The 16,454-nt window shown below is 36.4% G+C and overlaps 1 protein-coding gene across 2 annotated transcripts in view; it reads left to right on the top strand.

Annotated features, from left to right (window-relative positions):
- Window positions 1-16,454, top strand: part of espn (espin) — a 45,053-nt gene that overhangs the window by 18,638 nt on the left and 9,961 nt on the right. For both annotated transcript variants that reach the window (XM_047800294.1, XM_027166723.2), the window contains exons 8-11: window positions 4,471-4,638; window positions 7,122-7,350; window positions 14,085-14,230; window positions 16,056-16,454. In XM_047800294.1, the coding sequence (XP_047656250.1) occupies window positions 4,471-4,638; window positions 7,122-7,350; window positions 14,085-14,230; window positions 16,056-16,454 (942 nt within the window). The remainder of the gene's footprint in view (window positions 1-4,470; window positions 4,639-7,121; window positions 7,351-14,084; window positions 14,231-16,055) is intronic.

The following is a 16,454-nucleotide window of genomic DNA, read 5'->3' as shown; positions in this document are numbered from 1 at the left end:
TAATTGCACTATGCATCATGTGCTCCTTGAAAGTGAATAAAAACTAAAAATGGCAAAGACAAAAAACAAAATAAATAATACAAATAGATACATTTTACTACACTACATTTCAGCAGCACTGCACTTTCACAGTAAGAGCAAGCCATCAGAAATAACTGCTGAAAAGATTTGGCCAGATGCTAATTTTTGTTTTCCGAATAGAAATTATGTGGCAGCCAAAAGCAAACGGTGCATTTCCCCTCACAAAAAACGTCACAGCTCATAGAGTGTACAGATGTTGTTTGTCTTTCACTCAACTGTGCACACCCTTTCATGATGTACACACATGTATGCACGTATATACACTCGCACGCAGTCTTTAACCGTTTGCAGAAATAAGAAGGGAAAAGCAGCATAGCAACAATAACAAACAAAAACAATCCCCTGAGGCTACCGCAAAGCCACAGGTGCTCATGGCAACCACTTCCTGTGGCGCAGGCTCCTGTTTAGCCTAAAGGGGGTCAGTGGACTTCCATTTGTTTGACGTTCTCCTATTCATTTGGATAGTGCATCACCATACATCGATTACAAAGTGTTATAGAGGATAAAAGTAATTTTCTGAAATAAAATATAAGTCATATTGCTTATTCTGTACTACTTTGAAACATCCATATTATGCCATCCATATTATTCTAACTGGGAGCATCTGTACACTCTTTCTCTTATACTCAATATTAAAAGAAATCAATTGTTATTACTTTTACAGTAAAGGAGCTTTGCATTTGTAATCAGATTCCTGTTCTCTGCCAGTGCGCATAACGCAATCGCTAAGCTGGCTGGAGATTCAATACCTGGTAGCCATGCCCTGCCAGTGTGCCACGGTGCTTTGCATAAAAAGCCCTAACCACTCTGGGTTGTGATTGGTCAGCACCGGGGCACTTACATCACTGTGCTAGGCTAGGATTAGCTAGTGAGTGTGTGAGGGCGGGGAAAGGTAAAGCCAGCGGCAGGTAGAGTGTCACACACGGTGGAATGGGGATCCGGTGTCACCTGTGTGACCAGCAACTCTGGGCTTCTCAGCTTCTCTGTAACTGACTGGACTACAGGGACAGAGTAAGAGTAAGACACATTTCTTATTTATATATATATGTGTGTGTGTGTGTGTATGTGTGTGTATATATATATATATATATATATATATATATATATATATATATATATATATATATATATATATATATATATATAAAATTATTATTTCTTTTTTGCCATTTTTATATTTATACTAGAGTTTGGATTAGAGTTTGGAAAGAGTGTGAGTTGTCTTGAAACTTCCAGAATGTTCTCACAGCTCGAATTGCTTATATGACCTAGAATGTGCTGTGTAAATGTAAAGTAATTGTTCTTTGCTTTTATTGTGACATAGAGGAGAAGAAAAGTTCATTGTTGTTTATTAATTGGATATTTTTTAACACTTCAAGTACATGCATCGTGCTTTATATTAGCGTTATCACTGTTGAGAATACTTCTCTGGAGCTTGATCGGTGCTTACTGATATACTGAAAACTCTGAATGATTCATATATAAAGTCATGTTTGCGCAAGGGTGAAGCGTTAAATGTGTAGAAAGGATAAGCAATGAAAAATTCAACAGGGACTGAATGGAAATGAGTATAGGACGGCACATCTGTGTGGAGTAAAGGTCAGCATAGGCTTTCACCAATTTCCCTGAGGTATGACAAGCACACCACCTGCACAGGGTCGGCTTGTATTACATCAAAAGCCGGGTCAGAGGGAGTAAGGGGCTTAAAACAACAATGCAAATAGGTACAGGTAATTTGGCTCTCAGGGCCAGTATTTGTTAATGGAGGGAGGTATAGATGTTAAAAGTACTGTAGCAGCCTATTTATAGAATCATGGACAAGTTTAAAGTTTTTCTTTGACCATTTGCCTCTGTCATCAACTCTTGATGAATAATTTTCCTCAAGGTTGCCATAAAAGCATGTGTAGCATCGCCGTGTCCTCTCTGCTTCATGTACATTTGAATTATTCAGGCTTGTCCTCTCAGACTGTTCGCCTGTCACCTGTTTTATACCTATTTATTCCGTCACATTTTGTCTTTCTCATTTCAATTTCCTAAAGCTTTCCCTGTCAGTGTTTGCAATTGTCACGCATAATAACAAATAGCAGACAGTTGAAGTACAAATTATAGCATAATAACAAACTGTACAGCTTCGATAGCAGACGGTTGAAGTGCTTTTGAAACCGTATAAGGTATAACCCTCGAAAGGTGAGATTGAAATGCAAATCAAGGCTTTTTGCATTAGGAAAATCCATTGAGACCAGGAAAATAATTTTTTTTTCTTTTTGTGGAAGACATGGAAATTTCTAGAAGATGGCCGCCTGTATATGATCAAAAAGAGCTATAATAAAGAACCATGTGACTCTTAACACATTAGTGTGCATATTTTGATACAGATCACAATGAGAATATAGACTTTTATCTTGAACGAGTGAATGCCGAATAAGCAGAATGAGTAGAATTAAGCTGGGCTTTGTTTGTAAGCTTTAAAACATTGCAAAGCACAAAAGAAAGAAGATTGTGTAAATCACATTCTTTGGCATGTTTCAGGTAGACCAATGCCACCTTTTTGGCCAGCGGGCCTGTTATGTATCGCATTTATCCTGATAAGTATTGGATATCACACATACACACCATGCTATTGTTTGCTCTTGTACATTTTTGCATCATCTATATTTAAATGCCAAGCAAATCATTTGCGTGGTATAAACTATTTTTATACATATGCATATTGAACCTTATCACCTTTTTCCTCCCTTGGCTTATACATCAGTAGCTTCTGTAGGCCTACTTGTTCTTTCCTGAAACATAAGCACAAAACGACATGATTAAATTTCTCAAAGCGAGTCTGTTGTTCCAGGATTAGCATTTTTTGGAAGGAGTATAGGAAGTAAATTTATAATGAGCTCACTGTAACCTATTGTGTGGTACTGTGCGATTTGTAGTTTCCTTTGAAGCACAAAAGGATAACATCTCATTGAAAACACTGACCACTTTAATAGGAACATTTAATAAATTAGCTTATTAATATTTATAATATGCTTATTTATACAATCATCCAATCATGTGGCAGCAACACATTGTATGAAATCAAACAGATACAGAGCCAAAGCTTCAGTCAATGGTCACATCATATGCAGTATCAGTGGAAAAAGTGTGATCTCTGTGACATTACTGTAAACTTGTCATGGTAGTAGTTCACTTTTTTCCTGGTGCCAGCAGGGCTGACTGGAGTATTTTAGAAATTGCTGATCTCCTTTTGTAGAGTTTATACTGAATGGTACAGAAAACAAAAAAGTCCTTTTGGTAGGCTAAAACTCCTTGTTGATGACACAGACCAAACTGGTCTAGACTATAGTTATCTATAGCAGAAGACCACATCAGGTTGTACACTGAGGCTATCATGAGAAGAATAGAAGTTTTGTCTCTGACATCTCTGTTCACCAGACAATTTTTGCTCACTCGTTTTTTGCACTATTCTGCAAAATAAACTCTGTGTTAAATTCCTAAGAGCTTAGCAGTTCCAGCAGTTTTAGCACATATGGCACCAACAGCCATGCCATAACTAAAATAGAGATCACATATTTTTTTCTTAATCCTGATGTTTGATCTGAGTTTCTACTGAAGCTCAGAGGATTACAGGGAAATTTGTGTTAATTCAAACAAACATGACAGCATTGATGGATTTTCCTTGATTTCATCTAAAAGAGTTGGGACAAATGCAAATCCATGAGCTCAATTTACAATTTGCATCTTTTTTTATTACTGGATATAAACACACAGGTAAATAAAAAATATATCCGTTCTTAAATAAAAAAAAGTAACTAAAGATGATATGTGCTGTATAATACAGATGAACAGGAGAGTATAGATAGAAGAGGTAGGTGTTGCTATGGATGTCAAACCATTAGACTAACAAACCATTAGACTAACACACCATCAGCTATGATTTTGCGTGTTTGTCCATGTACTCCTCAGGTGTAGTAAAATTTATCTGGCCAAAAAGAAATGAGAGGGCAAGAACCATTGTCTTCAATTCAATTATCTGTCGGCTGTCCTGAGTGTATTTGACTTATTTTAATACCTTTAATCATTCATTTGAGTTTGCTTTTTATTTTACACCTGAACAAAAAATATCGATGAAAGGAAATATAAACACCTAAATAAATAATTCAATACATATCTATTGTTTGTTTAGAAAACTGACTCATGTGCTAGGATCTATGATGTGATGTTAATTTTGTAATATCACAGTGGTCCTGCCTAAATTTTAGAAATGGAAAATAGACTGAGAAGATCTATAATCTTTATAATACTAATCTGATATCAGTAGTAGGATAGGTAGGTAGTTTCATATTTAAGATCATTCATCTTTAATTGATTCCTCAATTATTATTTTGTGTGCTTTAGTTTCACCAGTTGTCAGGAGGGGAGAACTCAGACAGACTGCGGCGGGTGGACTCCAACAGGAAGTCACGAAGCTTCAGTAAGCAGCCCAGCACTGGAGACTATTATAAGTCCCTGGGCAACGACATCACGGACGGGCAACACGGGACAGACATGGCACCCAATGAGGAGGTACAACAAGAACTTTTTTTTTTCTTTTTTTTTTTGTTATTTACATGACAAAAAAGTACAGGAAAGCAGTACCAACATGGCTGCAAGTGTTTGTGTTCCAGTGGATGTGTTTACACCTAACTAGCAGCTCTTCTCCCTCCCCTGATACATTACAGCACAAATCCGTGCAAGGTGTGGCCCTGCACTGGCAGAACCTGGCCTTTCATTCACATATCAGTTGCATTGCTCGATAAACAGTGTGAGCTGTTTGCACAGCTCTTTCATCCTGTTACATAACCCTAACATTTGGGGCCTTGGGTTTTTATATCAATAATCAAAACAGAGCAACGCCTCATTTCCAAAACAGAATATGAGTCATCCGGGCATTGTAAAGGTTTATTATTAAAACAAACCAAAGGAATATAGAACATATTATGCATTTTTTTTTTCTACAAATGAGTTATGAAATACTGATCCAAATTGAACTTTTAAGAGAGTAGGGACTATTATACAAAATTCTAAAAGCTCTCTACTCTACTTTACTGTCTAATTTCAAAAATAATTGAAGGGACCTAAAAACTAAATTTGTGTTCACCAATTTTTTATGTACATTTTGCATTAGGGCTTCCAATGTAATATAATGTAATAAATATTAATATATAATAATAATTCCAATAAATACAAATGTGTTTTCTGTACTTTGATTTAATCCAGAATCTTTATTTCAGTTCGTCATCTTATTAATATTACATGCTATATTGTGCTCCTATATGATGCAACGTCCACAGACAAAATTGTCTGTACTAAGTGGCTGGGAGGGATGGAGACACTGGCCAGTTATGGTCATCTGTGAGCTCATTTACTTGGAGGAGGCACATAGGACTGTTCCACAGAGTGTGTTCTGTTTAAGGTCAAGTTAGAAAATATGCTGGCTGGTTTCATGTCTCAGATAAAGTACATGTTAGCCTTCACCTGCTTTTCTTCTGATTTAAGACTACATGGAAAGCCCAGCCTTATAATATTTCAGTATAATGCAGCACTTTCACTAAATTATCTATATTATTCCTGAATTTTGGTTAATATCTCATATCTCACTGCAATTTCACACTGGTTGTTTATTTTTATGTAAATTGTATTTGGTGGTTTACTGCAGCCTGCTTGAAAATCTACTGTATTGTCCCACGATTCTCAGCTGACAAGGATCCAGCAAATCCTGGATTCTGTGTGCTTTAAGTGTACTCGAATCTATAGCAGATTCAAGTTTGCTGTCAATGGGGGAGCTAAGGGGGAGCTAAATATTGGTGGTAATTGGAAATATTTGGTAAAAAATATTGTTGCAGTTTTTATGTTAAAGCTATTCACTGATACCCCGTGCACACACACCTCGCTATTGTCTGTAATCTCTGTTAAGCTAATTACACTCCCAGTAGGAAATTCACCCTCTCCAGTGGAACCAGATGGTACTTGACATGTCCCCTGAGAAAAAACCCATTAGCTGCTCCATTCATTGCGACATGACATGGACCATATGGTGGGAGAAGACAGAGAAGCGTGGGTTCATTTATTGTAGGGGAGGGAATGACACGCACGTGTCTGGCACGAGCCACATGCAGGGGGTTGTGGAGGCACGTGCCACGCGGGGGGGTTGGGAGTGGAAGGAGGGGTGGAACCTTTATTAGTGCTGTAACAGCTGGGGGTGCTGACAGGGTAAATAATAGTCCCCTGAGAGCAGGAGTGTGGAGGATTGTAGGGCTTAAGTCATAACAGATGTCTGCTCATTCCTTTGAGTCACTTATTGTCTTCTCTTAGCTTCCGAACCCTAACAAGGCAGGATGAATCTGTGAGCGAGGCGATGCTTTAGAAAAACCTTGAAGATAGTAATAAAGAGTCATAGTTATAATATAGTGATTAATTATAATTATATTAATTATATGCAACTAATATAATTGTCAGTGATGTACTTAGCTGCTAACTTAATTACTGAGGAAATTTAATGTATTGTTTTTTAAATCTTGATAATATTTTTTTATTAAAAGGATAAACAAGTTACTATAAAGGTACTGATTCATAATAATTTGAAATAATATTTATATATTAATTTTTTAAAATTATTTAAATAAAGGTTTTTTTTAATCCAGTACTGAAAACATTTTCAAAGAAATGTGCCACTTGAGTCATTATGATAACTGACCAAGTAAACTATGCTAAAGTGCAGAGGAGCTTCATTATCAACAGTATATCAAAAAAAGGCAAGTTAGCAGACTGCTGCTGTGTAAATATATAGCATTACTCGATTAGCAATTGGACTTTTACGTTGATTGATAAATGATGATTTATTTGAAGTGATTTAATAATACTCAAAAAGCACATGGAATTATGTACTTAAGTACTGTAATGCGAATTGGTAAGCTACAATGTAGGAGAAACTACTGCTGACTCTTGGCTCTTGGTTTTGTTTGACATCATTTGACAGTAAAATGATGGTGTCTCCTTTCACTTTGCAGGGTTCAGTGCTGTTGGAGGAGCCAACAGACGCCTCCCCTGTAGTGGAGAATGGGATAGGAGAGACAGAGGAACCACCTGCTCCTCCACCTCCACCTGCGCCTCCCCTGCCTCCTGCTCAGACTCCACCTCCAGCACCCCCTCTGCCTTCTGAGCCCCCCACACCTCCCCAGAGCACCAACACTGTTCCAGGGGCCTCGAGCCAGCGCCGAATGTCCTCTTCCTCCAGCAGTGAGTACTCTCGGAATCATCTACAACAATCCTCCATTCTCATCTCTTCTCTCCTGACACTATTATAAACATTTAATTGTTTTTCTTATTGCTCGTTTTCCCTGACACCATCCTCATAAACTTTCATAGTCTTAATTTCTTCTCTGGCCTTGTGTGTGTGTTCTGTTGGACATGTAGGGATGGTCATGTGGTCAGGCAGTTAATGAGGGGGTGTGTTAACAGATTAGCCAGGTTCAAAATGTCTGCACAGTACCAGAAGCCTTTTCCCATGCCAGAATTTGTTAAACAGCCCATTTTTAATGTTTATTATTAGACAGATTATTTGGAGTGTCTGCCATTCAGCATAAACCTGTGATTTGAAGCAGAGCCTAAACTACTGTGAGACAATAAAATTATAGAAAATTCATTAAGACCATTAAATCTTTATAACAAAATGTTGCATTTTGCTACTTTGAAGATTTTACTGCACCAAAATTGCATTACTGCGATATTTAATTACCAAAAGATAATAGTTTATGGCTTTTCAGATCGAAACTGAAACCTAAAGTCTGCCCAAGGTTTTTTGGACAAACACATTTCCATACAGACAATGGCGAAAGTTTGATTTTGACATTGGTGGGGACATAATTTATTTGACATTGGTGCGGACATAATTTATTTGACATTGGTGGGGACAACATTCCCCGTATTTTGTGCATAAAACTGTTATAAGAATACTTTCTTACTCACATACCGGTAGCCTGCATAATCACGTTGCATATTGCTTCATACAACGGAATATAGCTGCCGCCGACCTCAACACATTAGCGAGAAAGACAAAGCCAATCAGACAGCGACGTGGGTTAGAGAGGCAGGACTCAAAAAAGGCAAAGGCCAATCATTTTAGAGAGTTGAGTTACAGAAGCGGGATTCATTGCAGGGGTAAATCTGTTAACCGTTTGGGTTCCACTAGTTGCGCTATTTTTTACAGAACGCCGTTGTAAAATATTTTCATCTTATTTAATGATTCCTGGATAAATGTTAAATGAAATAAAGAAAAAAGCACAAGACACAGACGGATATCAGTGGTTATGTATAAATATACATAGGCTTGGTCGAATTATTGCTAGGGACAATTGAGTGTTCCCTGGATATTGGTAGGGACCGTCCCTACCCAAATCAACGCCCTTGCATACAGACACATTTCCATGATATCAGTGGTGAAAACTCATAGATAATATAGATACTATAAATAACAGTAGATGAAGTGAGCTACACTGTTTGGCAATAACTCAACCCATCAGCTAGATTCCAATGTAACCCCCGTTGATTAGACATTTGCTTTGGTTAAGCTGCTCTCACAGATTAGTATCAGAGATAGTATTTTGGACTACATGTGTATTTGGATAATGATGAAATTATTCAAATACTACAGCTGGCCAGTAAAAATGTTTCAATGGCAAAAACGACATTGGTATGGACTACTGAATTGTCACTATTTGTGAAAGAGGATGTCAGAGTGTTTCTGTTCTGTGATAGACTGCCATAACATTCAGGGTGTATTTTAGTGCTCCTGGAATAGGCACCAGATCCACCACAAACCTGACCAGAATAAAGCTCCCTCAAGATTAATAAAGCAAACTGTAACTTTTAATTTTTGATCGCCCTGTTAATGCTCAGCAAATACTCTCTCTTTCTTAATCTCTGTCATCTTCCCTCTTAGCCAATCAGAGTTATCCTTTGTGGTAAATGATATTAACTGGTAAAGCATGGCAAGAACTAACACCTCAGTGTTCCAGTAACAATCATGTTTAAGGATCTCTCTGCTTACTATTGTTTGTTTTTTTTATACTGATGTGAAATTTTCCTCCTGCATTCCTCCGTCATTTTACTAATTATATATAAAGCTTATATCAATACGTTATTGTTATAGCTGTATAGATAATTGTTTTTTAATTATTCCCTAGATTTTATCAGCATTGAGCAAATATCATTGTATTTCTAGATCCTTTGTATTTAATGCATTATATAGTTTATTTAATCTTATTTATGCTATAATAACATTATTAATAATCTGGATGAGATGACTGAGAAATCGGTAAAATCTCTGGAAGTTGTGTGAGTGTCTATGTCTTTTCTGTGGATTTAGTCATTTTATTAATCTGGAAGTCTTTAGTGAATTGAAGTAAATTTCTCAGGATGACATTAATCCTTGAACTACCAGAAATCATTTATCTCAATCCACATTATTCAGTAACAACTAGGAATTAATCAGTAACTACAGTGAAACTTATGGGCAACAATATGTAGTTAAACTTATGAGGAGTTATGAATTGTGAGGAATATAAATCTGTACCTGGTGAAAGGTTCTGGGATTTCAAGCATTTTTTTTTTTTTTTTTAATTTTAAGGAATGGACACCTAGGTTTAGAGCCAGTTCCACTGTTGTTATTAAATATATAAATTTCATTCACCTTAGTAATAGAAAAATATATATTATTACTAAAGTGTATAAAATTTACTTTATTATTATTTATTATTATTATTTAATAGATTTTATGTGAGTTTTTCATGTGAGGAAAAAAAAATCACATCTAAAAAATTAAAACACACCCTACATGTGAAAAAAAGTCTGAAGAATAACAAGGGAATTATCTGATTATTGACAGACCAAGTTCATGTTTATGACAGATTTACGGTTTTCACACTTTAATTGAATTCATTTCTTTTTTTTTGCCCCATTCATTAAACACAAGCAGCAATGTGTCGCAATCTGTTCTTTCAGTTTCTGTTGTTTGACAAAAATTCAGTAGTGACCCCTCTAGGTTACAGTCTGCAACAGATTTGCGGTCTGGACATGGTGTAAATATTTTAGAGGTTTACCCTGTTACCATGAGAGCAGCCTGCCTGTGCTTCCCAAATATCCGTTTACGAATTAATGCACAGGAGCTATCGTTACCTCCAAATCAGGTTTAGTGTTATCCCATTTGCGTAATTGCTCCTCTTTCAAGAGGCATTGGTCACAAACCATTCATTTCAGGATTATGTCAACAAAACACACTGCATTGTATTGCTGGTGTTGCTTTTGTGTTAGTCAGTCCATTTGTTTGTCAGAGTCTCTGTGCCTTAGATAAATTTGAATGAGAAACTCAACAGGATGTATACACAGGCAGCCAACAAAAGAGGCCTCAAGGGCGGCTGTGGACAAAAGTGCACTGACAACTAGATTGATTCGTTACATGTGAAGCTAAGGATTTGGTTTAGTAAGTAAATTATGCAGTTGTATAATACACTCAGTATAGTGATGCTGTAATAAATAATCTTTTGCTTATCAAGTAGTTTATAAACGTGAGACTAGCTTAGTAGCTGTAGCTGTAAATTTCCCACAGTAAGATTTTATCCATAGTGACGTTCATCAGCCCATTTGATGCATTTGCCAAAAAAAAAGCAGTTCACGCTTTTGTTTTATTTGCTAATTTTGTTTTTGTCCTTTTTGTGTTTATTCCCTCCTCTTTTCTTATTCTTCCTATGTTCATTTTTGCCCCATCCTGACTTTTAAATTTATTATCCCTTGTCATTGTCTTTCCATCACTTGTTCTGTTGTATTCTATCACTTGGACTTGAACATGGGTTTTTTCATGCTGGTCTTTCCTCTTTTGGCCAAAATCTTCTTTTCCTCTTTGCATTCGCTCTAAAGGAGAAACTATCCTCTCTGCCTCTGTCAATCCTGCCCCGGAATCACTCCGGAAGAGGAAGAGTAAGTATTTGATTCCCCACTGCACCACAGACCTACAGCGTGTGTGTTTGTGGGTGTATTCAGTATATGTGTCCTTCCTGCTTCCTGTTCTCTTGTAAATTTATTTGAATATGATCCAGCATCATGGTTATATTCTCTTATATCCAGTGGCTCTGTTTGAATGTAAGAAATAAAACACAATGTGGCATGCTGTTATAGTAAATACAATCTAAAAGGAATGGTGTGAGGCAACCTGAGTCACAATTATCACTCTGCAGTTGATTGTCTTCCTATAACAGCATTCCCCAAGTGTTTTATTCCTCTTATACCACAGCAGTTTGCCAACAAGGACCATTTTTATTGGTTAATGAATAACACATCATTCACGTCCGTTCCTCTTACACAGCAATAACACTGGATACTCCCAAAAAGACTGAATAAACAACCACAAAGAAAACTTCACCATATCCACAATTATGCATTTCAATCAGTTTGAGTGTCCAAGTACAAATCCAGGTATGTCGTTACTATAGAAACGCAAACATATTTGAATGAGTAGATTAATATAAACCTTGCAGCCAGAACCACTGTCAGAGCTGCTGACATAGAAAATCAGTCAGAATTGAAAAATTCAACAGCGCTGTGGTATACATAAGTGTTATATTCTAAAAAAACAATGCATTGCATTGTTTTTTTAGGATATCATCATAATGTTCAAGATCTATTAATCTTCAGGGGTTTTTTCAGTATGCTGGTTTAACTGTCTTTAGTGTATTAAACCTATGAGAATTCAAACCTATTACAATGTTAAATAAAAAGTTAAACAAATAAAATGACAAATAAATTAAATAAATAAGTAAGTAAACAAACAAACAAACAAATAAATAAATTGATTTTTCGATGATAAGCTCACATGGCAGGACCATTAAAAATTTACCATGATGTGCTGAGAAACCTTTAAATGTACAATAAATGTGTGTTGCTGATCCTCTGAACAATACAAGGCCAATATTTATAACAGCAATATGTACAAAGTTTATTAATTTCATAACTGAATATTTTATACCATTACAAATAAACTGAAACCCAAAGTGTGTTAAAGTGAAGATTTATGAGTATAAAACGAATTATGAGTTGGTCAAAATGAACAGCAGAATAAAAAGTATATTAATATAAATAAAATATGGAAGTGCAATAAATATAAATAAAATATAAGTGCAAATAAAAACAGTTGGAGGAAGAACAACAAAAAATGTAATCTAAATATAAATTTAACTTGTAAATTATATTTGAATTTTTTTTTTCTGGAGTCACAGCAAAAAGTGTGTGAAGGTCTGTAAACATCCACTGGGCTTATCATTGCACACAGCCGTGGTGACGGATCCCGGCCTTCATCACTGTGCTCTTTCCTGTATCAGTTTGCTCTCTTCCATGGCACACACATCTCTCGTGAGAATTCCAGACAGCTCTTCTGTTCGCTATTGTAAACGAGTTGAGATCGCACTGATATGTGCTTGAAGCTGAAGATGTCTCAGGACACTGATGGTATTGTGCGTCATTACTGTCATGCGTGTATGTTTGTGAGTATGTGTGTATATTGCAGGATGTCTTTCTGTATGTCGGGAAATTTTTGTGTTCTGTCTGGTACATGATATATACTGCTGATTCTCCTCTTTACGATGGAGGAGGCAGGGCAGAAAAAGTGCCATGGAGCCGACTGAAACAGTGATGAGAGGATTATGGAGAGAGGAATTGTTGTATGTGAGACTGCAGGAAAGTGAGGGAGAAGATAGAAAGGGGAGTCTGGGGTGAGCCAATTGAAATCCACTTCCAATTTGGCAGCGAGCTACTGCCCAAGCTGATTAGTGCTGATCTCTTTAGAGTTTAAAGCTGTGACAAGCCAGAGCCGGGTTTTGTTTTTTAATCATTCTTTGGGGAAAGACTGTGATTGAGTTGGAAGTAGAAGCAAGAGTTTACAGCAATAGTGATGTAAGAACGCTACTGTTCCCAAAGGACAGCTGAAGCAAACAGGTGATGTACAGGTTTGTTTGTTATATTTTATAATGTTAGGACTTTAAATACTTGCTTCTAGTTTGAAATTGGATGAAACTGTGGAGCAAAACCTTAAATGTTCATGATTTCAATCTATGATTATATAACAGGCTGCAGTTTCAGTCAAGCAGATCTTTTGTGTCATTTGCCTTTACTTTGTATCGTCTGGTGCTTTACTTTTAAATGTACAAATTAATTTGTTATATAATTACATTTTCTTGTATAAATTACAGAACTTTTACTTAATACCACAGTAATGAACAGAAAACAGTTGTTCATTGTTTTTGGTTTGCAGTAAAAGTCTTTTGTTTCAAAAATGGAACAAAATGAATAATGGGATTAAAATGAATAAAGTGATTAAAACTCTTTGTAAGCAGATTATGACTTAATCTTGCATCTTGCACCAAGATTAATCTGAACAATTCTTATAAAATATAGCATTATTTGCTGTAAAACATTAATTTGTTTATCTTTAATGTTTTTTTTTCTCTTCAAAAAAATATTATTTTTTTTTTACATTTTTCTTTTACATTTTTTTTTCTTTTCCAAAAGATTCCTTTTTTCCAAAACCTGTACTCTCACACATGGTGTGCATGTCATATGATCAAAACCATCATAAAAACATTTTTCTATCTAGTATGATTCTAAATAATTTTTAATTAAAACTTTTTTAAAAACACAATGCTTTGTATATCCAAAACATTTTGAAGGTTCTAAACGACAACTTAATCAAAAATAGTCATTGTCCATTATTTATAATTTAGATTTGCTTCATAAACAATAGTGCTTATTATTTAGAGGCCCAGTTATTTTTATGATTCAGATTTATGTGTATGGCTTCTTTTTAAAATGACAATTCTCTCTCTCTCTCTCTCTCTCTCTCTCTCTCTCTCTCTCTCTCTCTCTCTCTCTCTCTCTCTCTCCATCTCTATCTCTCATTTGACTCATATTTCCTTTGTTTGCCTTAGGCACTAAATCCTTCAACATGATGTCTCCTACTGGCGATAACTCAGAGCTTCTGGCTGAAATTAAAGCTGGTAAGAGCCTGAAGCCCACACCTCACAGTAAAGGCTACACAACTATCTACTCCAGCGGAGGCTCTACAGCGAATAACGTAAGTGTTTTGATTATTTTTATATTAGTTTTCACTAAAGCTTTTATTGTTTTCATAGGCTTTTATTGTTTTCATAGGCTAAAACAAACCGTCAGGTTTTTTTTTAGCATGTTTCCAAAAGCTTTGGTAAGCTGAAGCATTTCTCCATACTTGTACATGTGTTAATGAACATCAGTTTTATCACAGCTTGTTTGCACTTATTGAAACTCACAGAACTCAGGGAGAGCTGAAAGAAATATATTATTTAGCTGCATAGCAGCACCTGCAAAGACTGACAGAAAAAAATCTGGAGATGAATTACACAAAAAATGAGAACAAAATAAATCTATATTTTATCCAGGTGATTATGGACATCAAGCAATTAAGCCTTTTGCACACTTTGGCCTCATACTATATCAGTCAAATAGTGCTACCTTTAAGCATTGGACAGCATTAAAAAACAGGTGCACTGGTCTTATTATTTGTGTTATTTGAACTGAATTGTTATAGATTTGTGTCCATCTTTTTTTTTAGTAACCATTAATATGAATGTTATTAGTATGAAATTATTTTAATGAGTTTTGAGAGGCACAGTGGCTTAGTGGTTAGAATGTTTGCCTCACAGCGCAGTTGGGGGTTCAATTCCCGAGGTGTGTACAGAGTTTGCAATTTCTCCTTGTGATTATGCCTTTCAACAGGTTGGCACCCTGTCTGGCATGTCCCCTTCCTTGTTCCCCAAGGCCCCTGGAAAAAGCTCCAGGCTCCCAGCAACCATGAATAATTTAAGCAGTACAGAAAATAGATGGATAGATCTCGGTGGCTCTGGAAGGATACAAACATTTTTCAGAACTAGCAGGATTTTGATGAATATGAAATCTCTTGTGTAATCATCTTGTGCAGCTTGATAAAGGAGGCCAATTGTTTATGAATTATTCATCATATCAAAAGTTGCATAAGGCGTCTCTCTAAGACTGACAGCTTTTTCAGCTTGTGATCACTAATTGCCGTATCAGCCTTTGTTTTATCTCAAACATAGAAAAACACAAAGCTTAATGAGAAAAGACCAGCAAGCTATGAACCTAAACTGACAGCTGGCTGTTCCCCATCATTTTATCGGGACGTGTCTAGTATATGAATATAGTACTGTTTATATAATGTTGCAGTCAACTCAGCAAATGTTGGTCATGCATTGCTGCAAACATTCATGAATACTAATAGGGACACAAAAGGATTAAACAGACAAACTAATTGAAGAGAAATAGGAAACAGGTGACTATTTGACTGCTAAACAGTAGGACAGAAAATGGGAAGATGTAATAGAATCTGAGATGTAACAGCTTGTATGCATGCAGCTACTGTTCTACTGTGTCACTGTCATTGCTGTGGTGTGAATGGTAGCTAAATAACTGACCAACACTAGTCCCAGCTTTGATCACAGCATTTCCTTTTCATCACTGACTGTCAAATTATCTGAAAATTTTCCACGTATCATCAAATTCTGAGATAATGCAACAAAGTTTCAACAAGTTTTCTTTCTTTTCCATCTAGTCGAAATGTACTTCTATAACAGTCATAATTTTGTATCCACTGTTTATAGTACAACTGACCTGACTTATTCATGCGCTTGATAACTTTTGCTTCTCGTACATCTTCTCTGTGTTTACAAGATTATATTTCACCTAAAATGTGAAAAAGAGACAGTCGGCAAATTATTTGATTCAGTTTGTTTTAGTTACAAGCATTTTTAAATTCTGGAAATAGTTTTTGTCGTCATCAAACTGATTTGTACACTGTTAAAAGATCATTCAGGAAAAAAATGGAACCCATTGTATATTTACCTTTTCAGGGAGAAACTTCAGTGTTGCCACCTCAGTCCCAAACTGAAACCCAGCCTGAGCCCCAACCTGGGCTCCAACCTCAGTCACAGCCACAGCCACAGCCACAATCCAATGCAGACCAATCAGCAACACCCACATCTGCTTCCACTTTGCCATCTACAAACACAAATCCTCCTGCTCGCAGCAGTTCACCCGGGAACCTGAGCACATCACAGAGCTGCGATCAGCTACCTGTTGTGGTCAACGGCAACAGTGCCTCGGGTCAGTCGCGCAAGTCCAGCGTGGATATAGAGGCCCTGGTGCCCACCCATGATGAACAAGGCAGAGCCATTCCAGAGTGGAAGAGGCAAGTTATGGTGAGGAAATTGCAAGTGAAGATGCAGGAGGAAGAGGAGAGCAAGAAAAAG

This window comes from Tachysurus fulvidraco, chromosome 14 (genome assembly GCF_022655615.1).
Source record: "Tachysurus fulvidraco isolate hzauxx_2018 chromosome 14, HZAU_PFXX_2.0, whole genome shotgun sequence".
In the NCBI taxonomy this organism is placed as follows: domain Eukaryota; kingdom Metazoa; phylum Chordata; class Actinopteri; order Siluriformes; family Bagridae; genus Tachysurus; species Tachysurus fulvidraco.
This window is presented reverse-complemented; position numbering and strand designations above follow the sequence as displayed.